The sequence below is a fragment of the Enoplosus armatus genome, chromosome 18 (genome assembly GCF_043641665.1).
Source record: "Enoplosus armatus isolate fEnoArm2 chromosome 18, fEnoArm2.hap1, whole genome shotgun sequence".
In the NCBI taxonomy this organism is placed as follows: domain Eukaryota; kingdom Metazoa; phylum Chordata; class Actinopteri; order Centrarchiformes; family Enoplosidae; genus Enoplosus; species Enoplosus armatus.
The window spans coordinates 19,880,804-19,902,078 of record NC_092197.1 but is presented as its reverse complement, the minus strand read 5'-3'; the positions used below and the strand labels follow the sequence as shown (position 1 = coordinate 19,902,078).

Genomic DNA, 21,275 nt, shown 5'->3' with positions numbered 1-21,275 from the left:
ACTGAAGAGCTTGCATGCCCCAGCAGTCAGTGTCCAGAAAGCCAACAGCACACACACAGGGATGTAGCATATAAAAGTGTGCAGGTCACACTTAATTTTAACCCCCCCGTTTTAGCATTTATAAGCAGTAGACAATGAATAACTTGCTTAGAACACATTGTAATATTGTGAGCAGATACAAGGACATTTTAAGTGTTACTTCATGTATTTCTCAACTTCTTCTGATAGTCTCATAGCGTTTCCCTGATTTGCCGCAGCTACAGTCGTAGGTTTCTTTTCTACAGATGGTGTCTATTTTATTATGAATTTACTGTGGCTGCTTGTGTTTGAGTGGAGGCTTCTGGTGTGTAACCAGAACCCCAAGTATATCAAGGTCAACAGACTCAGCAGGGATGGTGGGAGGTGTGTGACGCGTTTGCGTGTTGGGTTGGGCCCCCCCCCCCCCCCTCAAAATGAAAAACTGAGAAGGCATCTTTATGTTACACTTTTACAATATTAAAGGCGTTTCAGTTATAGACAGAATTACAAATGGGCTGAAAATGGAAATGAAAACCGGCTGTAGGTTTTCACCAAGATCAAAATACGTTGTAACTAGGGATGTCAACGGTTAACCACTGCAAATAATTTTGTCGGCCTGTAGGTTAATTTGCATACACACTCCGCTAACGGCTTCGCTAGCTAGCCGCCTGAAGTTAAAAATGAAGTGCGGCGAACGAAGCCTGGTGCGGGACCATTTCCTCCAGAAAGGCAACGAAGTCAAATGTATAAATTGAGTGATACTACTCTTCAGTTCAGTAGTAGTCCTCGCACTATGCTGTACCACATTAAGAACAAGCACCCAGCTGCCATGTCCGAGGATGGCTTGCAGCCGAGCAACCGATCGGCGCGGTAGGTGGCAAGGGATAAAAAGAGCTAGTTCGGTACCTCGTGCCCCTCGAGTGTGTTACGCCGTCAAGCGCTGCTGAGAACTAAACGCATTGAAAAAACCCTTTGGAGAAGACGCATGAGCTAATTGTCAAGCTAACCAGGGCAGGCAAGCTAAGTTAACTCTTTTAACAGCCTTTTTGCTGTTGCCCTGCGTCCACGGTAACGCCGAAAAAACATTGTGGCAGCTAACTCGCTTCAGATCGGCTCATTCATTGTATTTCATTCACAGGGTGGTTTATTTAAGTTCCATTTCCTCTTGCATAAGAAATAATAATCACATGTGAAATTCATCATAATTGGTTCCTCTTGCACGTCTAATTTCTCACATCACTCACAATTTCAAATACCCCTAACATTTCCTGTTATGTCTCACAAATGGCTACTTTTCTCATATTAGGCACTGTTTAGATTATTATTACTTATCATTAACACTGGCCTCCCTGCTTTTACTTCACCAACCTCAGCCTGTGTGTCCTGTTCAGAGACGCAATTTGTTTGCCACCAGGCTGTCCGGGGTGGTGATACCCGACCAAAGCTGAACACAGCCACATCACAGACGAATTATTAAGAAATACAGATACAGATACACACACACATTTATTTGGTTTTAACCGAATTATGACGTATGACATTTTAAATTTTCATGGGGGCGAAATAAATACATTCTTAAAGGATTTTGGGGTATTTTGCTGTGAGAGGCGGATGATATGAACACAAAAATAGAATTTGTGGCATAAGATCCAAATGTTTTTTTGAGCTTTTTGAACATTTTTAAGGTATTTCTAAGCCAAGTCCACGTTCAGAAATTCAAACGGTGGTGTTTTAGCAGTTTGTTGGGTTTCTTCTTCAGACTTAACCTTTTTTTTTTTTTTTATTTAAATGTAAAATATCCACTGCTATCAACTGTATAAATATTTAGCTACTTTAGCGGAAAAAAACCTGAATGCAGCAGCGGAACATGTCCCGTACTGGAGAGTAGCTAACGATCCTTCCAGTTATTCCTTACTCAAACACTGTGTCTTTTTAATAAGAGCCATTTTAACAATTAAAGCAAAAGCTGAAACACACCTATGTCTTTGAGAAATATAGACCTTAATCAGACCGCCAGGATTCGTTTAAATGATTTGCCTGGTACATTGGGATTCAGCCTACAACGTACATTTCTATTTCACATTATACTCTCTACTCATTATATTCCTATCAGGTCAATCTATGCAATCTATCAAACTCCAGCTGGTCCGGAGGGATGTCACCGGTTGCCCGTGCGCCTTTAAGACCCATGTGAGGTCGGCCCCTGACTTTATTTCTGAGCGTGGCCTGAGAGCCACTGGAAGGTCATTATCAGTAGTTCCTGGGTCCCAGACTAAAAACCAGATGGACCTGGCCTTAGCAAGCAGGGTCCCTGAACTCTGAAACGACCTGCCAGAGAAGACCAGAAAAGGCAGCTCTTTAAAACACATTATTTAGACTTAAATCGTGCGTCCTCTGTGTCTTCCTCTGCCTACTTTGATTGTTAAATTGCATTTTATTTCGTCTTATATATATTCTATTTCACTTTTGTTTCATGTCTTAAATCTTTAACAACTCATATGTAACAATTAAGCATTTTTCAGAGGAAAAATAACAAACTGAAATGTCAGCAAATGGTTTAAAAATTTAAATCTCCGTCACAGGCGATGTGGTCAATCTTTCACGTGTTTGAGGCAGGAAGTCTGTCCCCCAACATAACGTTGGAGACGCATGCTGCCCATTGTAGGTCACCAGAGCTCCAGCGTGCAGCGGTGACACGCCAGCAGCCGGAGTTTAAAGCACCGGGACTGGACAAAGGCTCTCGTTACGACAAAGCAGACAAGGCTCGCAGAGAGACGATCTGACACTCAGACGGCCCGCTGTCAGCAACGCTGCCCAGACTGTCTGCGGGAAAAAAAGGACCACCCAACTGCAGGGGACACCCCCCCTCCAACAACACTGTACTGTTAAACCATAACCACAGCAAACACATCAAGCTGCAATCTTAAGACTTCTACACTCCTGTTGTCACGTCTTCTTATTCTGTGCCTTTTTTTTTTTTACAGATAAGAGCACAATTGTACGCAGTATCCTGCGTTTTCATTAAATTGTGCACATATCTGTGTATTTGCATACATATTCCTGAAATGATACACACATCCTCAGTTTGCCACCAAAACTTTTCGCAGCTCAAATCACGCGGAATTCTGTGTACAGTTTGGTGCTATGACCGTTCTTGTCATTATCACTGTTATACTCTTTGAATTATTAGGTTATTAAGTTATGATGCACAGTTTGAAAGTGAGTATTGATTTCATTCATTCACTGCACAGTTATATACCACAGTAATGCATGTATGTTTAACCCCCCCATTCACTCCTGATGAATCTGTAGCTAATGCACATTACGGTCAATGGGTTGTCGTGTGATAATAAAGTCATGGGTTCTTATAAATGCAACCTCTTAATTGCTAAACTAGAAGATTTGGGATATTTTCTCATATTTCACAAACGACAAAAATAAACTCACCTTCGATATATCTCTAGTCAAATTGTGTGTATGTTCACATTTAGTACAGTTTTAAAGTCAAAAATGAATTACATCCGCAGAGAAACAGCTTTATTTATGAACCTTTAAGCTACACAACAAAATGCAGCAACCAATGCCAACAGCTCGGGGTGGCTTTTAAATTCTAAAATCCTCACTTCCGTGGTTTGACAAGCGAGTGTGCCTCTTGTTTCAGCTGTTTGATTCAAGAACCTTGTTGACGCCTGGAGGATTCTAAACCCGTTCTGCGGTGCAGGTGAAAAGACACAGCGCTTTTTGGGACACTGCTCCACCTTGAACACGACGTTTTGAATGCGTTTGGGACAGAGCTAGCCTTTAGCACGCCGCTAAAACACACGCAGCGGCTGAAACACTGAGTTCCGTTTCTTTTTTTTTCATACGAGCTAGCTAAAAATAAAAAATAAAACACACATTCCGCCATGAAGGCCCCACTGAGCCAGAACACTCGGTTGTAAGTGAAAGGGGGGGGGAGAGAAAGTGCGTACTCACTGCTGGTAGTCGACCTTGCAGTAGAGTTTTGTGTCTCGCGAGTAGCAGGTGGCGGTGAGCGGCTGCTGGCACGCGGCGCACTGCAGGCACCCCTCGTGCCAGGACGCGTCGTTGACCCGCATCAGGAAGCGGTCTGAGATGATCCGCGTGCAGCCCTCGCACATGGCCCGCCGGGGAGAGTCGCCGCCTGAAAGAGAGACGAGGTGAGTGAGTGGGTGGGTGGGTGGGGTGGGGGGGGCAAAAAACCTTGAGAAAATCCTGAGGGAAGCAGTGACTTGAATGATTGACGGGAATTTACCAATGTTTTTGTTTTTTTTTAAGCTAATAGCTACAGCTAACGGGAGGTCAAACACAGTGTGTTCTGCGCCTTACAGGGTGCGTTCGCGCACATTGCGATGAATATATCAGTTTTTTCCAAAGTGGCATCTCGTCAAGCAGGTAGCTTCTGTTTTACTGGTCCAGTTCTGAGATCTGCTTCTGAGACAAAGACGCGGGGACTAGCCCATTGGTTAGGCCCATGCCAGTGAAACCAATGAAAACACCGCGGACTATCCGGAGCGGGACGCCGTTTCTGGAAGGACACGTTTGCTAAAATATATATATTTTTAATTTTATTTTATTTTTTATTCCCCTCCACTGTTTTGCCTGGTAGATAGGTCTACCAAGGTAAAATTTCATTTTATTTATTTAGTTAGTTGTTTTTGCGGTGAACGAATGAATTCAATGCGAGCCGTGTTTCACATAAAGGAAAGGCTTCCATTTCGCGGGCTCCCGTTTAATTGTGCTGTATTTATATTTATATGAATATGGGGCTAAATTAATTAAACGACCAATGCTGGACCCGCTCCGGTTGTGCACTGAATGGGACATTTACCCAGCCCAGTTTATGTGTTCTCAGAGTTTGCCCCCCCCCCCCCCCGTCCTAATAATCCTAATAATTAGCAATCACCATAGTGACATCAAACAACAGTTAGCCCATGTTTACTTAAAGGCGGAGGCCTAAGCACTCATTTACATTTACTAAAACTTGCGTGGGCTACCAAGTCCTCTGTTTCTGTGTTGTATAGTATGAATTAACAATATAATATTATATATTTTATTATATATATATATATATATATATTCCACGCACTGCCGGCTCAAGAGAAAACGAAAAACAACTTGAACTCACCGACCAGGACATCCAGGGAGCTCGCATCGCCCCGCGGCCCGTCTTCTATTTTAACGTCGCTCAGCATCTCCACGCACGCGGCGGAGGGACGATCGCCGGCCGTCGCGCGCCTCTCCGCGCGCTCCAGACTTGTTGCAACGTCCGTAAACCGTGAGATCCCGGTCCGCGTGGTCCTGGTCTCACCTCTGAAATCCCTACAGCAACGAAAAAAAAAGAAAAAACCCCAAAAAAGAAAGAAAATCAAATGAAGCAAAAGGAGTTTGTAGGATCCTTCACAAGTTTTCAGGGTCCAGCAGGGAAGGAGGAAACCATCAGCTGGTGTAAATCCAGAGGTGCGGGATGAGGAGGGCTCCGGCGGTCCTGAACTCATGTGCCAACCTGCAGCTTGAGCCTCTCTCTCTCTCTCTCTCTCTCTCTCTCTCTCTCTCTCTCTCAAGGAGAGACCCCCCCCCCCCCCACCCCCGACCCTCCGCCCTCCGCCGAGAACTTTCTCCACCGCTCTGCAACGGTATTGGTGCCCGGAGTCCGGATGGATCCGCCTCCACGAGAGGCCACATAGTCTACTGAATGCTGCAGCTTCAGTTTGACATCAAATCAAATATTCCGCATACACTTCAGTGTGATGGACAGACATTTGAGACAGGCAAATTCCATAACAAACAAAAAAAAATTTATAACCCCCCCCCCCCCCTCCTATTTTCTTTGCATTTAGTGACATGGCCGACTTTACAATGTTTGGTATTTTACAGGCTGATTCCAGTATTTTTTAAGACTGAATATGTTTCAATTCGGCTACTTTTAGGACATTAATAAAAAATAAAGCATTGTGTCCCCCTTAAAAAAAAAAAGAAAAGAAGCAATATCTTGGAGCTGTGCAACCAAAAGTTGCTCTCCCCTCTCAGATTTCTGTTTGGTTTGAAGGCCTGGAAGGACCCAGTGTGTCAAATAAATCACAAGAAAAGTATTTTAAAAAATAAATAAACAAATGGTCCCAAGATGATACATGAAAGGACATGAAATTAAAATAGTAGCCTCTTAGGATCCCTTTGAAAATCAGACTTTTATTAAGATATAGAATCTTAATCAAATTAATAGAATATAGAATTAAAATGTACCAACAAAAAAAAAATGTAATTTCAATGTGAAATCATTTTAATATGAAAATTCTAAATGAATTATTATTATTGGGGTTTTTTTTTTTAGTCCCTAGTCAGAATTTAATTTCTAAGGGGGTGTGCTGGGGGAACTGGGACTCAAATCTTAAACCCTTGTTGATACTGTGTGTATAATAATAATAATAATTATTAATAATAATAATAATAATAATAATAATGTAGGTATATATTGTGGAAATATTGTATTGAAGGTAACCTGTGGAATATTCGGGACGCGATGCATTTTGTGGTCGAGCCACAACCTCACGTAATATTCGACGTAATATTTAAAATAAGATGGTGGCGGTTTTGGGAACTATATGAGCTCATCCGCGGACCCGACATTACGCCCGTGCATGTGTACTACCTGATTTAGAGTTATTTAAAGGCGACTTTTTTTTTTTTCTTTCTTTTTTTTTTTGCAGTCTGTTATTATTTTTTTTCCCACAACACCAGCACGTTTTCAATATTACAATATTAATAATTTAATATTATCTATATTAAACATCATTAAACCATCACGTTCATCCGGAACGGGCCGCTACCCGGCGGTTTTCAAATAAACCTCCGGCGGATTGATCCGTCCTCCGCTGCAGGGGGCCCAGATATATTATCAGCTGCGTCACAAGCGACCGAAGAGCCACGTTCATCAGCTGCTGTCCGTTTGTTTGTCAGGTAGGATATGAGGAGGCTTTTATTATTAACAGGGGAGGGGGGGGGGTGGGGGGGGGGGGGGGGTTCCAGGCCTACTACAGACCTGTCCTCTAGTCAGTATTATGGAAAAATAAGGGAGGGGGGGGGGGGGGGGGTTGTCGAGTAGCCCTATATTATTGTGAGGCTGCCTCTCCGACACACAGGAAACCATTACGATTTTTGTTTGTTTGTTTGTTTGTTTGTTTAATTGGAATTTATGGCCGGCTTCAAAAATTCTTCAAAGTGTCCCAAAGGACTTGTCAGCGACTCAAAATAAAACACATTTCGAAAGAAAGACGTGAAGTAGATTTAAGCTGAGGACCTGTGAAGGTGAAGCTACAAAATGTGTTTGAAAAATAGACCCGTATAGTGTCAATATGACGAATAAGTAACCCAGGCTGGACGCAGTGGTGTAGAATTTCAGCCCATTCCTGTGAGAAAAAGAAATATCTAGTTTTCGTCACTTTGGTCTCGTCGTGTGACTAAACGTACTGAAACGTACTGCACTTGAACCTAACCTCGCGCGGGACAGACATGAGCAGTGCCGTTGGCAATGCATCATGGGAACCCTGTGAAAAAGTAATTAAAGGTGTGTGTGTGTGTGTGTGTGTGTGTGTCTGTCTGCTGTTTATTAATTCATGCCTGCTGAATATTATCATCGTGCATTTACATCCTTTTTAAAGGAGATTTTGGAGAAATCCGGCAAGGATATGAGGTGGTTATTAAAATCCTTTTACGTCAGATTCTTATTATTCTAAAGGAGGTAGGCATTCAGACCAATTCTGTCTGTCCGACTCTTTTCTTTTTAAGGCGGATTCCTCTCAGTGAAGGGGGGCAGGATGGAAGTCCACCTCCATACAGTGGCCAATCCTGACGCCCTGTGGTCAAAAACAGATATTACATTACATCCCACACCCCTCCCCCCCAAGACTCAAATAAAAATACCTCAATTCCATCAACATGTCACCACCCCCACCAGGAGAAGTAATGGACCCTGGATGTTTACCACCCCCTCCCCACCCCCCCCACCCCCCAGAACACAGGCCACTGTCAGTATCGAGGTTCAAGGTGCATTTATTAGTCGTTCTACAACACGGGGCTTCATGCTAACAAAATACAAACAAAATGATGCGCGTCACGCCTTCTGTATCGACGTGAGACTAAGAAATACTTCCGTTAAGCTGAAGGGAAACGACAGGCAGCGCCCGTTCTTCTGTAATTGGCTACGAGCGAGGTACACCGTGGGGAAGATGAAGGCCGAACGTGACATAAACTTGACTTTTTCCGTCGCACCAGCGATTTGCTCCCCATCAGCTCGCTCCGCTAACTTGCAAGAGCAGCCGTGTGCATGAAAACAGATGTGAAGAAGAGAAGGAGGTTTGATCTCAGTCCCCCCCCCCCCCCCCCCCCCCCCCGTCAAATGCCGCCCGCGGCCTGTAAACGTGACGGCGACACGTGTATACGCGAGGATTAGAGCGTCGCGGCGCGGTGAAGACCCCTTTGATGACATGTGCCCCACACGTTGACTTCCACCGTTTATGTGATCCTAACGAGCAGAGAGCCGCGGAAAACGGTTTCTGACAGGAAACCAGCGGCGGCTGACGTCCTCGTAAACACGTTCGAGAGGCTGTGGGAAAATGAGGCTGGAAGTAGTTGCGGCGGCAACCGACACAAAGCACTCTGGGTAGTTGTGCGCAAAAGACTGCTGTAGAGGTCAACAGGATGAGCCGACGCGAGGGCTCTGCATGAAATGAACGCGTAATTCAAGCATAATTCATACTGGACCAATCAGAAAGAATCAGTCACATGCATCGACATGCAGCTCTTCTCCTCTAGGTGCTCTGTTCCAATCATTGGTTTAGTCCCCCCCCCCCCGCTTTAAGGAAGCGCAATTCACTGTATGTTCTTATTTTTGAGAGGTATCGCTGCAGCACAACGGACAAACGGAGATTTCCTCCAAACTAAATGGAAAAACGCGTCTGACAGAAAGAAAAAAAAAAAGATCTGAATCAAACAACCAATCGGGGTTAGCGAACACGTTTGACTGGCCAATCACGTGCACTCTGCACCGACATGGACTCCCACAGACAACTGAAATACACAAGCGAGGACGAGCTGTTTTTTTAGCCAAACCTTTTGAAAATATGAGCCATAAATGCTCATTCGAACAGAGACAGGGACCACAACAGGCTCACAACCCGTCTTGTGGGTTCGGGTTAGAGTCAGGCCCTCGGGCCAGTCGGCCTGTGCGTTCAGTCAGCGCTCCATTAATCATCAGCTCAGTAGCATCATCAATCAGATACAAGCTTTCATCTTACAGTAATTGCTGACATGTTAATTGCACGCAATGACAATCCATTTCATTCGCAGAGCTGCCCCCCCCCCCCCCCGCCAGCTGCAACCTGTTCCAGGAGCAAGACCTCTTCCAATACTCAGCCCAGCCACCTCCACGCTGCCAGTCTCTACCAGTTAGTCTACGCTCCCAGCCTTTATTTACTTACTAAGCTATCGCTGTTGTTTCTTGTTCCCCCACCTGCTCTGACTCCCGCCCCTTTCCCCCGACGTATGGCGCACCATACCAGCGATTTCTGTCTCCACCCCAATACGGTTTCATTCCTAATAATCGCAGCACTGGAAGATCTCATTGAAAACATCCATCAGCGACACAAACGGTGTCCCCGTTACCCTGAACAACCCCCAGACCTCGGTGTCGACAGCTTTCATTGGAACTGTACCCTCACTGGAAAGCAGTGCAGCTAGCTACGATGCTAAATATGGCAGCCAGTGCGTGAGCATTTCAGTTTGCCTTCTGGAAAAGCTTGTGTGCACACAACACGTAGCAAAGCGCGGTGGTGGTCAAACTCCGCGCTGACTTTTTCCACGTCTGCCTTGGTCTGCGGTGGCGTGGTGACGCAGCGCCAGACGTCTGCCAGCCGCTGTTGTTTCCTCCGCTCTATAAAGCGGGGAGGTGGGGGAGCAGTGACAGGAGGAAAACCACACGTACGCTGGAGAGCTAATTGGACTCGTGTTTGTGAGTAAATGATGAACAGAAAAACAACAGCCACAAGAAAATAAAATAAAAAAACCCCACAATGAAATGAACCACCGAGCAGCAGAACCTTCAACATGTGCGCAGAATCAAAGACCACCGTGTCGGCTTGTATCCTCCGAGGCTCGCTGCAAACTGGGCTTTGAAGCTTTTATGGGACACGTTAAAAGTTTTTTTTTTTTTTGAGGAGTTTTTCCTTCAATCGAATCGAGATTCTAGGGACAGAGGTAAAAGCCCCCTGAGGCAAATTTGTCATATGGGGCTATATAAATACAACTGTCTTTAAAATCAAAAGAGGTTCATCCCCTTAGGAGCCTGAATGCGCTCAGATAATTAGATTGTGTATCTGTGTCGTACCTAGTGTGGGAAGTTGATATATTTGCCTCAAGGTGGTGCTAGAGTCAAGCTCACGCAGTGTGGCACATCCACAGGGGAGCATGAATGTGCCAATATTACAACTGAAGCCACTAATAGTAGACTTTTAATGGCATTACAGCTTTAGGCATACCGCTTTTTTCTACTTTCGTGCCGATCTGACGTCAGGTAGCTACAGTTAGCAGCAGTTAGCGGTCACTTTATAAGGCTTTCTGTCCATCTGGAAACTCGCCGAGATCACCGAGAGTTGAGGCAGAGCAGCCGGAGGACTTCAGTGGGAAAACCAGAAAACATTTTTTCTCCATAAAATGTGATCTAGTTTCACCAAAATCAACGACTAAAGTTATAAATGCTGCGTGGTTCTGTACAGTGAACAGGCCCGGTCCTCAGGAATCCAGCGGCATCTGTCGTTGTGGTCCGATAAACAATATATTCATCAAAGCCAGTGTCCCATTATCGCTATTTTCAAGTTACTGTAGCCGTCATATGCCATTGGGAATACCGGCATGAGGATTTAAAAATACGGCACAGTATATACTCTGCAGATTTTTCAGTATCAGCCTCCTGTATTGATCAAGCTTGAAGTTGAGTGACATCGCCGTCCTTACCAAAATAAAATCCAACTTCAGGTCAAGGACTTCAGTTCATCATGGTTTAATAAAACATCCTTATAATACAAATTCAACTGATGCCGTTCATTCTTTAGTGAACAAAACGTTCGATCGATAACCTACAAGAAATAAAACAAAATAACAGTCCTACTGAAACCTCCCGACATCTCATGTCACCATACATGCAAACTAACAAGACAAGCAGGAGTGTTATTCGTTGTTAATGCAGACACCATATCAGTTAGCTATTAAATGTTTCAGCAAAACTGGCTGGGAAGTTAACAAAAGATACAAGTGTAGCTTCTCACGGCGCAGGCAGATACACAGAGCCCCCCCCCCCATCCAAAATGTCAGCAGTGCAATTGACATTGTTGCGGGTTTTTTTACGTACGTCATTTCTGAAAACAACCCAAGAGCGGTCAGGACTACATAGTCAATGATACTGAAATGACTAATAAATTAGACATACACAAATATATAAAAAAAAATAAAAAAAAAGGAGTTAATCCATGCAGTTATGACTTGATAATGTTAGAGACACGCAAGAAAAAAAAAGGGACAACAAACATCATGTCTCGTAAAACAAATGAGAGGGAGGGAAATAAGCAAAATAAAACAGGGTCGTTGTTTTTTAAGGCAAAAAAACAGAAGTTGACCTGAAAACAAAATATTATCAAATATATTTATAAAAATGGGGAAAGGAGGCCCCGGCCAGTATTTGAGAATTTTCTGGTGTAATCGGCATCTGCATGTGTGTTTTGCTCGACCAACAACAAATGTCAAAGCTATGGCTGACGCCATGAGATTTTTTGGGGGGGGTTTTTTCACTGTAAAAATGTCCCGCTCACTACACATCTTTGTCACAATTCTGTAATAGCCACATTTAAGGGTCCTTGTTTGTTTTACGTTGCATGTTTATGCTAAAAAAAACCAAAACAAATATCAGCAGTTATTAGCATTCCAATACCGTCAGGCTCTAATGGATAAAATGAATTAGAATTTGGATAATTCTGATACTATCCCTTCAAGGGAGACTTTGACATTTTATTTGTAATTGTATATATATACATATATATATACACACACACATGTATATACATATATATATATATACACATTTTTTTTTGTAGTTTACCACAGTTTTTCCCCCACCAATGAGGAGCCAGTGTTGGAGCTGGTTCCTGGACTGCATCTTGAGTCATTTGAAATATTTCCACTGCCAAATAACTGGTTGTTGCCCCACACCAGTCAGCCTCATTAGAACTGAACTCTAGTGGTTCTGAGTTGGTAGTGGTCTTCACATGTCAGATGGGTAAAAAAATAAATGAAATAAAACTGCTAAATACGAGTTATCAGACTTTTAAAAACAGATTAAAGCTAAAAGAAACCGTTGGTTTAAAAGATGGGAAACCATACTGAATGAAAGACCTACCATTGTTAGAGTATAAATATGGTCTGTAGGCACCAAGTTCTTTCACATGTCACTAATGTACTCAAATAAAAACAAAAAAAAAAGCACTTTTGCTAGACAACTTTGCCATTGCTCATGTATGATAAAGAACGGACTCATACAACATCGTTCTGTTTGTTCAGCATTGTGCTTCAAAAAAGTAACTAGTAAATAGTGAAGATAGTTCTGATGATGTAAAGGAACAAGGGCTGGGTATCGAGAGAGTATGTTGTGCGGTACAAAAAACCCAAACAAAACACAGCAAACAAACCAAAAAATGTAGTATTGTTCATTTAATAGGTAACACTTTCTTTGCCACAGACTGTATATAAAGATGGACGACATGACAGCTCCCCAAAAGTGAAGCCAAAATGGCTTGATGGCCCCCTGGTGGCTGGCTGCAGTATAGGTCATAAGCCCCGGGCCAAACAAAAAAAAAAAATCAAAGTACACACTGCTGTTTGTTCAAGTGTTCATTTGTTCATTCTGGTCGGCCATCTTTATGTACAGTCAAATCAAGACAATTTTAGCGGGTGCTGTTAGTTGTGTAGTAGTACTAACAATTTAAGGTTTCTACCTCTAATATCCAAGTCTGTATACATACTCAACATAAACAGTAAACTCTAGATCGTGTCGAGTTGCAGAAGCTAGTGTAACGCCAACTAGACTCGAATTCATAGAACCCTGGTTACATATGTAACTCTCGGGCTGCGATTCCGCCAAAGTTGCACCGCTGATGTAGACAGCTGCGTTGACGAAAATACATTTTAATGCTAAGGAGGAGTGTCAGCTAAAACCAGGTGTTTTAGAAATATACTTATAATAATAGTTATTTAAAGTAAGGTATTGGAAAAAAAAACAAATAGGTACAAAACTCAGGTGTTCCATCATCACTGACATGGAAGAATGATACCCAGCCCTAAAAACAAAAGCAGACGTTACAATAGCTACGGTTGACAAATATAAGAGTAGTGGTACGTGTAGTCCAGCGGTGAAACCAGTGTCAACCTCTAAAACAGTATAATAGTGGTTCTATGTGTGAGCCAAGCTGCTGGCTCAGGTACAGACGCAGTGAAGCAGTGGTTGAACAGAAGAAACGTGGCCAACAGGAAGCACACTGAACCCCCCCCCCCCTAAAAAACAAAAATAAAACACAAAGTGCACTCACAGTCACGCCAGTATTATTACAGTAACATCTAGAGAACGATGAGAATAATTCCCCAAGATTTGGAAGTTTCCTTTTTTGTATTTCGAAAAAACACTGCGACGACGTGCCCTTCCTGGCGCCGTGACGCGGCGGGTGCGTCCTGAACGAGGACGGCAAAGGCCTAACAGGTGCCCTCCATCAGAATCAAGCGTCCTCTTAATCCTCTTGAAGTCCTTCAGATGGGGGTAGATGTGGTTACTTGTATCACAGGGAACAACACTTTCACGATTCACGAGAAAAATGTTTTGGTTTTTTCTTTTTGTTTTGTTTTTTTTAAATCACATGATTCCTTTCATAATTTCCTTGAGCGAGAAAGGCCTGTTTTGTCCAACCCATCTCATTTTAAAAGCCAGCTCATCAATGTTGTACGTAGTGGTCTCAGTACAGGTGTTTGGGACTGTTTGGTCGTGAGCGTGTCCTCAGTAGTTGTGTACAGGCCTCTCCTGCTGGTTTCTGTAAGGGTGTAGGGGTGGGGGGTGGGGGGGTTGTCGTTGGGGAGAGGTTTTCAGAGGGGATCCTCAGGCCTCGGAGCTCAGGGAGGTCCGCGTCGGACTGGGAGGGAGGCGAGCTGCTGCGCTGTGCTCTGTGCGGAAACTGTAATCATACTGACAGGAGGGAGGGCCAAACATTAGTACTTTAATATAGTCCGGCGCAAATCTTGCATCTGTAATAACACTGGAATTATACATCAACGGAACATGAGTTCATATTTAACAGAACTGTAGGAACTTGATTAGGTTCCTCTACTCACCTCTTTCTCAATCTCAGCCAGTGACTTGATCGTGATGCCCATCAGATCCACCTGCTGCAGCTGAACATGGAGAGCAGTGACCGTTAGTTACTTACACAGTTCTTTCCCCTCAATCGTTTACTGTTTTACAGAGGAGGACTGGCTAACTGGGGTGGGGTTTTTTTTTTTTAAATCGCCGCCTTAAGACGCACAACTCAACTTACATCGGATGAGGCGCAGGCAAACTTCTCAGAGATCATGAACGGCACGCCGTCCATTGCTGAAAGAGACAAATCAATGTTGCAGGAATGTGTCTTTCACAGTAGCAGCAAAGAAGTAACACAATAACCGCATTTCATGTCCTGTTTTAATAGCACCGGTGCAACGGCTCGAGCAAGTGGTATTTTTTTTGGGGGGGGGGGGGCACACTGTAAATGCAGCGGTGCAGAGTGTGGCGGAATATAGATGGGAGGAAAGTGCTGTTTTCGGGTTGTGAAGGAAAGTCAGTTCGTTTTCTTGATGGACAGACGGCTTTAGTTGTTGCTAAGGTAATCGCTGACTACTGCTAACTGTAGCTAGTTAGCTCAGTTAGCCGCGCTGACTCTGTCCGGATGGGAGCTCGGTCTCAAAACCAAATCCTAACCCCCTAACGGCCCCCAGAAGACACGAGCGCTGGCCACAATGACCTCACTTCAAAGGTTTTCTCACTTGTGGAGCTCTGAAACTCAAATTCAAGTTTTCAAAATGCAGCCGGCTTTCTGATGACTTTTAGGAGACAGCTGAAGGAAACGGGACAAAACACTTTATTATTATGACTGTTGGTGTTCATCTCACTGCACTGGAATGCACTGGAAGAAACTTGAAAAAAAATCCAGTTTTGTCCCGTTTTCTTCTGCTTTTGAGAAGAGCTAGCTCCTGCGTGCATCACATGTTGTAATCATAACGTGTATTTATCGTCTGCTGAGAGAGAGATTGCGACTTGGTGTATTCTGTCGTAACACTCAGGTTACTGCGACTATTCTCCGCAAATGAGCCGATCTGTTATAGCCAGCTAGGTAGCGTTACCTTAGCGGCCTGTCACTCTGGGTGAATATTTGGTGGATTATCGAGCTAAAGCCAACGTTAGCGTAACATTACCAGCTTAGTTTACTGACAAAAAGTGAGAGCCATACCTGAGATAGCGTACAGGTTGGAGTTCTGGTGCTCATAGTCTGGTCTGGTGGTGTTCTTCCCTCTGAAACTGGCTGGGAGAGTCATGGAAATGTGCCTTGGGGAAATAAACAACAACAACAACAACAACAAATAAACAAAGCATCTGGTTAGTTAGGCAAAACGCTGAATTTATGCATCCTTACCAGTTTCTCCTTCCCATAAGTGTAGGTTAGAAATGTTTTGTTTCTAGAACGGTTATGAGTTGGTTTGTGATTTAGATTGTTTTTGTGTTTCATTTTGACCCTGCTCACCCTGGGACTACCTTCTGAAAAATAAAAAACCTGCCACTTTGAGTTGTTCTTTGTTTTCCAGCTGAGAGTGTCATCTTTTCCCACTTGACTGTGACCTAAAGCTAGATCCCTTTTCCCTTCTGTTGAGGAAAGGACAGCTGGATGAGACACATGTAAGAATGTAAGGGAGGGGGGTCGTACTTGGGCATAGGAGCTGCTGGGACTGGGGCCAAGCCGGAGGAGGAGTTCATATTCTGGACGTTGTTGGTGGTTGGTGTGTGTGTGGAGTCCTGGGCCCGAGGTACGTTCCCCATTCGATACCAGATTCCCATGTTGTTGAGCTCTCTGTCAAACAAGTTCATAGGCGTTAAAGAGCTGAAAAGGCTTCCTCAGATAATGCAGAAAAGTTACAAGCGGTGTGCAAATCTTACTTCTTGTCCACCGGCCAAACGGCTAGTGAATGTTCCAAGTTTCATTGGCCACCCAAGAGATTACCATTGTATTTTTTGGCAGGTGAGTGAAGCCAATGAATGAACGTGTGTAGCTTTAACAAAGCTTTATTTAAGCTTTGCAGCTAATAGGCCGCCAGCTGCACGACTAACTGAGCTAAGTAGCTAACGGCAGCTACAGTTAGCGGTTCCTTAAGCAACAAGTAAAGCTATCTGTCCACCAGGAGACTCCGTAAATCACAGAGAGTTGAGGCAGAGCAGCCGGAGGACATTTCTCTCTATAAAATACGATTCATCTTCATCATCCATCCAACTACAGTCCAAACACCGGGATAATAAACTATTGTCTCCTTCTATGGACAACTCTACTCTTCTCCATTCTATTGCATTCTCTTCAATGGACAACCGCCTGTCTAGTCTACAACCGAAAACAAACGTCCCATCGTGTGATCCCAAAGCTGCTCACCCTATGAAGGTGTACTGTGGGGGCGCCTGCTTGGAGCGTCCCAGGATGCGGATGTCACAGATGGCTGCCTCTGTGGAGTCCCGGGGGATAAACTTGATGCAGAGTCGCCTCTTCCTGAAGGCCTGCTCCTCTGTGGGACACACGAGAGACAGACAGAGGCTGAGGCTGAGAATCACTCCACTCCACTGGGGGATTTAAAGACTTGACTCGACGACTTACGAGTGTCAACAGTCTCCTGGATCGGGATGAATCCCACAGGCAGAGTGTCCTTTATATCAATCAGCTTCATGTCCACAAGAACGTTGCCTAAGTGGCTCTGTGGAGAAAGGGACAGAAGACAAATGATGGGAGGGAGATGTAGGTCAAAAAGAGAAGGCACAGGATGGTATCATGCGTTGGCTGGTTGGTGCGGTGAGTTCACTTACATTTTCTTTAGAGAAGACCCTGGTGAAGCAGAGGTAGCGGGTCACCTTGGATTTGAAAAGGCCATCTTTCCACAGGTCAGCATCCAGACCGTCTGTTGTCGTAGAGACCTGGAGGTGGACAGGTCAAGGGACGGGGGGGGGGGGGGGGGGGGTCATAAAACTGAGACAACTGTGAAGGCCTGACAGTATCTAGTTGGAGTGTTCGAAACTGAAAAAGTCCCCTATATGCTGTGTAATCTTTGGCGGGGGTTCCGAAAAGGTGGTACTGGATCTCATTGTAAGACAATGGACTATTTGGAGCTTTTGAGATCAGAGTCAGCCTGTGCCAAGGTCCTGACAGTGTCCGAAATGTTGGACTAAATTCCCACTATGTGACTGCTACTACCACACATCTATAAACCACCAAATCAGAATACAACAGGACTCTGGACAACTCAGGACTCTCCTACATTCTATATAGGAATTTACCTTAGTCCGACCATTATGGGTTAAGGTTTTGGGGGGGGGGGTCATGGGTCTATCTGGGCCCTGAGTTGTGTTCAGTGACTTACCACATCATATCCAGTGGGTGCCCTGTTCCTAGAGGCTACTACTCCGACTCCAGTGATTGGGTCCATGGGCATCTCTGGCAAAGCTTCAGAAAGGTCCCGAACCTCAGGCATCTTTGTAGAGTTCTGCAACAAAAGGCACCACGGTGGATTGACTTCTTGTGAACTGGTCCCAGGACAGGTGGGATTTACACTATGACGTGAGCTACAACCTGCATTTCCCTCTACTGCACATAGCGGGACGTTTCCTCTAGAGTCATAACCAGAAACAGGTTTATTGCCAAGTAGGTCCCTGTTTTTTTTGAAACAGAAAACAGAATGGTTTGTGTCTCCAGTGGGGTGTTAAAGATGTCTGAACATACTAATACAACATACTCCCACACAGATATATATATAGATATCATGACATAGCTTCTCAATTGCGAGGACGGAGGTGTTCAGATTTTTTGACTGTTGGGAGCGGCTGCAATTACAAAGCCACGCGGGCCAACGCAAAAAAACAGCCTCTTTTTGATTCAGGGAAGACCAAAACTGGGGAAGACTAAACTGTTTCGGTGCAGAGTCATTTACATTTTTGACAGAAAGCCTAACTATCCGGCCACGTCAAAGCAATGTAAGCAGCATTGAGAGGGATTTGCACAGAGCAGGAAACCCTCTCGAGGCTGCCCGGACAACGGAGGCCTCCCGCATGCCATCTCCTTGACTACCACAGTCCTCTGTTCGGAGCCGTGACACACAGAGAAACGGCTGACTGACTCGATGTTGGCCCCCCCGGAGGCTGCAGGCCGATGATCTCTGACACACCAGACTCCTGATATCTGCTTACCATTTGTAGAAACAACCGCGTAACCAATAAACTCGGCTTCACCTTCAAATGACTTGTTTTGTCGGGCAAACACTCCAAAACCCCAAACCCTCTTCCGCAAGACGAGGAAAAGCGCTACATCCTGGGTGGTAGGCTCGGGCGGTATCTATATTTTCATACCTTCCTGACATTTCACCGAGGTATACCGCGTGTGACGGCATTTGTGTGTAAAGAAAATAAGTAAAAACTGAGATGCTGGTAATAGAAGTCTGATAATAGAAGTCTTGCTGGGTTTAAAGGTTTAAAGTAAAAAATCTCAAAGATTTCTCTATCGACTGAGGTACATGCTGTACTTAGTTACTGCTAATGCAAAACGAACATTTCTTACTACTGCAGCATCTCATTAAAATCATTTAACTGGTGAGAGTTGACTTTTGTTCTGAAGCAGTCGCAGGAAATGCAACGCGTCCGTCAGTGAGATTAGCGTTGACTGCATTCATCAAAAATGCGTCTACGAAACAAGACGACGGTCACATTGTTTTTTTTGGATAACGGATCAGTTTGAAATGTCACAGGGAGAAGACGACGACGACGACGATGCAGTGAGCTGTTAGATGAAGAGTAGTCTCACGCAGCCAGACCTATCTCCGTACTTCCTTTTGGAGACCTGCAGGCGGCAGGATGTACGCCTCCAACTTCTCGGCGAGGCGAACGACTCCTTTCTTGATTCGTTTTTTTTTTTGACGAACCAATTAGTCAATGACATGTCAAAAGGGACTCATTCTGATCTAAAGACCTCCACGCCACTTCAGCTTGTTATTTTCAAAACTATTATTTCAAAAAACTCCCAATGAGCAGAGTCGGTGCATTACTGACCTGACTGCACGTGAACTGCAATTGTAAACACGTTACCTGCCGGAACCCGATTGCTAACAGATCTCTGCTTTGTGGCGTCCGTGTAAATGACTGAGTGATGTTGACGAAAGCCACTTTCAGCAAACCCTAAATAGGGAAAGCGACAGGTATACATTGGCTGGGTTAACCCCATTCAGGACACTGTCACCCCGTTGCCAAGCCTAAACCAGCTCCTGCAGCCCCAGTTACCAAAACAGAACTTTGGTTTGTTTTGGTCGGAATGTTCCTCTGTTGTCATTTTGTTATTACCAGATTAGCTTTCTTTGCGCTTCACGTAGCTGTGAGAATCCATTGAAAGCCACACTAAATGTGCATGTCTATGCAAATGCCCGATGGCAGAAGGTGGACCAAGCAGTGGAACATGTCTGGTGTCTTTTTCCTGGTCATATACAGGGCATATCCCGTGGAACTGTGCTCGTTTTTGGCCAAAGCAGATATGTGTGTGTGTGTGTGTGTGCTGTTGAAACCGATAAGTGACACATAAACCTACATACAGACACACACATGCACAGAACAACAAACTCCATTTAAAAAAATCAGTTTGTGTGCAGTCGTCTTGTTTAGCAGCAAGCAAATACACTTGGTAAGACAGCACTATGTAACTTGACACTTTGACATTCATTGAAAACGCTACTTTTATAACCGGTTTGAACTTGTACTATACTGCTGCCACTTTGATAAATATCATGTAATGTCGTCTCTGTTGAGAAGAAACGCGTCAATAACTGTGACGATACTTCAAGTGAATTTTTACATGTCCTCTTCAGACCGGGCAAAGTAAGTCACGCCTTGGTTCTGGGGTTTAAACCGTGTGGATAACCAACCCGACTAGTTAACCCTACCCACGTCGAAATAGAGACAACCAGCTCGCGTTTGTCCCTCTCCCAACACGGACCGGGGTTTGTCAACCGTGGCTGAAAGGCGGCGGAGGTAGCTTAGCTATGCGGCGCAGCTAACAAGCTAGTCACCTAGCTAGCACGGCAGTAGTAACCGAACCCCAGCTGCGACAAACGGGCAAGGCTGTCTAGACATTAACGTTCCTGGTTGTAACTACCCTCCCCACCCCACCCCACCCCACCCCCGCTCCGGGCGATTAAGAGCTCACCATGCACATTGAAGTAATTGTAGTATCCCACCGTCTGAGGCAAAAGCAGCTTTGCGTGCCACAATGTCGCCCGAACCCACCGACTCCGCCGTAGCAGCTAATGTTAGCTAACTAGCTTAGCTGAGCGGTCCACCTACCCAGCGGGGTTAACAGTTGGATCCGACCCAGCCGTCGTGTGTCTTCTCCTGTGTTGTTGTTGTTGTTTTTTTTCACGGCTTCGGGGAGAGTCGCATCTCTACCAAACTGCTACGATCGATAAACCACCCCAAAACATGCACTGCTCCGGGTACTTATTCGCATGGCGGTACTCCGGCAAGCGGTTTCAGTCGGGGGGCCATCAATGGAGCTGCTGGAGGAGGAGGGTGATCAGCGCCCAGTCCCGCCTCCGTTTTGAACATACATGTAAACACTAACGCACTTGCTAATGGTGCAGTATCTTGTGTGTGTGTGTTTTGGACGCTTTCTCTCGCACTGCCTCCAATCTCGTATGCACTTCTCCAGAAAAATGAATTAATGCGGGTTTGCCTTTTTTTAATTTTTTTTTTATTTATATTTTAGATGCATCAACTGGGGGGGGGGGCTGTCTGGGTCTTGACTATCACACTAATTTGCCATGAATTCTGGGTGCTTTTTTGTTTGTCTGTTTGTTTCCAAACTAAAGAAAACATGCCTGACCCCAGCAACTGC

General features: G+C 44.6%; 2 protein-coding genes across 2 annotated transcripts in view; both read right to left on the bottom strand.

The window, feature by feature from the left end:
• LOC139301253 (LIM homeobox transcription factor 1-beta-like) overlaps positions 1-5,246 on the bottom strand; it is a 29,279-nt gene extending 24,033 nt beyond the window's left edge. The window contains exons 1-2 of the mRNA XM_070924596.1: positions 5,165-5,246; positions 3,994-4,180 (exon numbers count right to left, since the gene is read on the bottom strand). Coding sequence (XP_070780697.1) covers positions 3,994-4,180; positions 5,165-5,231 — 254 coding nt within the window. The 5' untranslated portion in view covers positions 5,232-5,246. The remainder of the gene's footprint in view (positions 1-3,993; positions 4,181-5,164) is intronic.
• An 8,434-nt stretch (positions 5,247-13,680) lies between these two features.
• mvb12ba (multivesicular body subunit 12Ba) lies at positions 13,681-20,628 on the bottom strand. Its single transcript, XM_070924831.1, has 10 exons — positions 20,589-20,628; positions 17,767-17,889; positions 17,216-17,323; positions 17,010-17,106; positions 16,791-16,920; positions 16,077-16,220; positions 15,606-15,700; positions 14,658-14,713; positions 14,455-14,514; positions 13,681-14,308 (listed from the first exon to the last, which is right to left on the bottom strand). The coding sequence occupies exons 1-10, from the start codon at positions 20,595-20,597 to the stop codon at positions 14,222-14,224; spliced, it is 909 nt and encodes a 302-aa protein (XP_070780932.1). The 5' UTR covers positions 20,598-20,628; the 3' UTR covers positions 13,681-14,221.
• Positions 20,629-21,275: the final 647 nt, after the last annotated feature.

What these genes read in the sequence shown, in the direction of transcription:
- mvb12ba (XM_070924831.1), bottom strand. An exon ending in CAACCTGTACGCTATCTCAG is followed by an intron (nt 14,714 to 15,605) that starts GTATGGCTCTCA and finishes TGTCTCTTTCAG; the next exon opens with CAATGGACGGCGTGCCGTTC. An exon ending in TTGCCTGCGCCTCATCCGAT is followed by an intron (nt 14,515 to 14,657) that starts GTAAGTTGAGTT and finishes CTCCATGTTCAG; the next exon opens with CTGCAGCAGGTGGATCTGAT.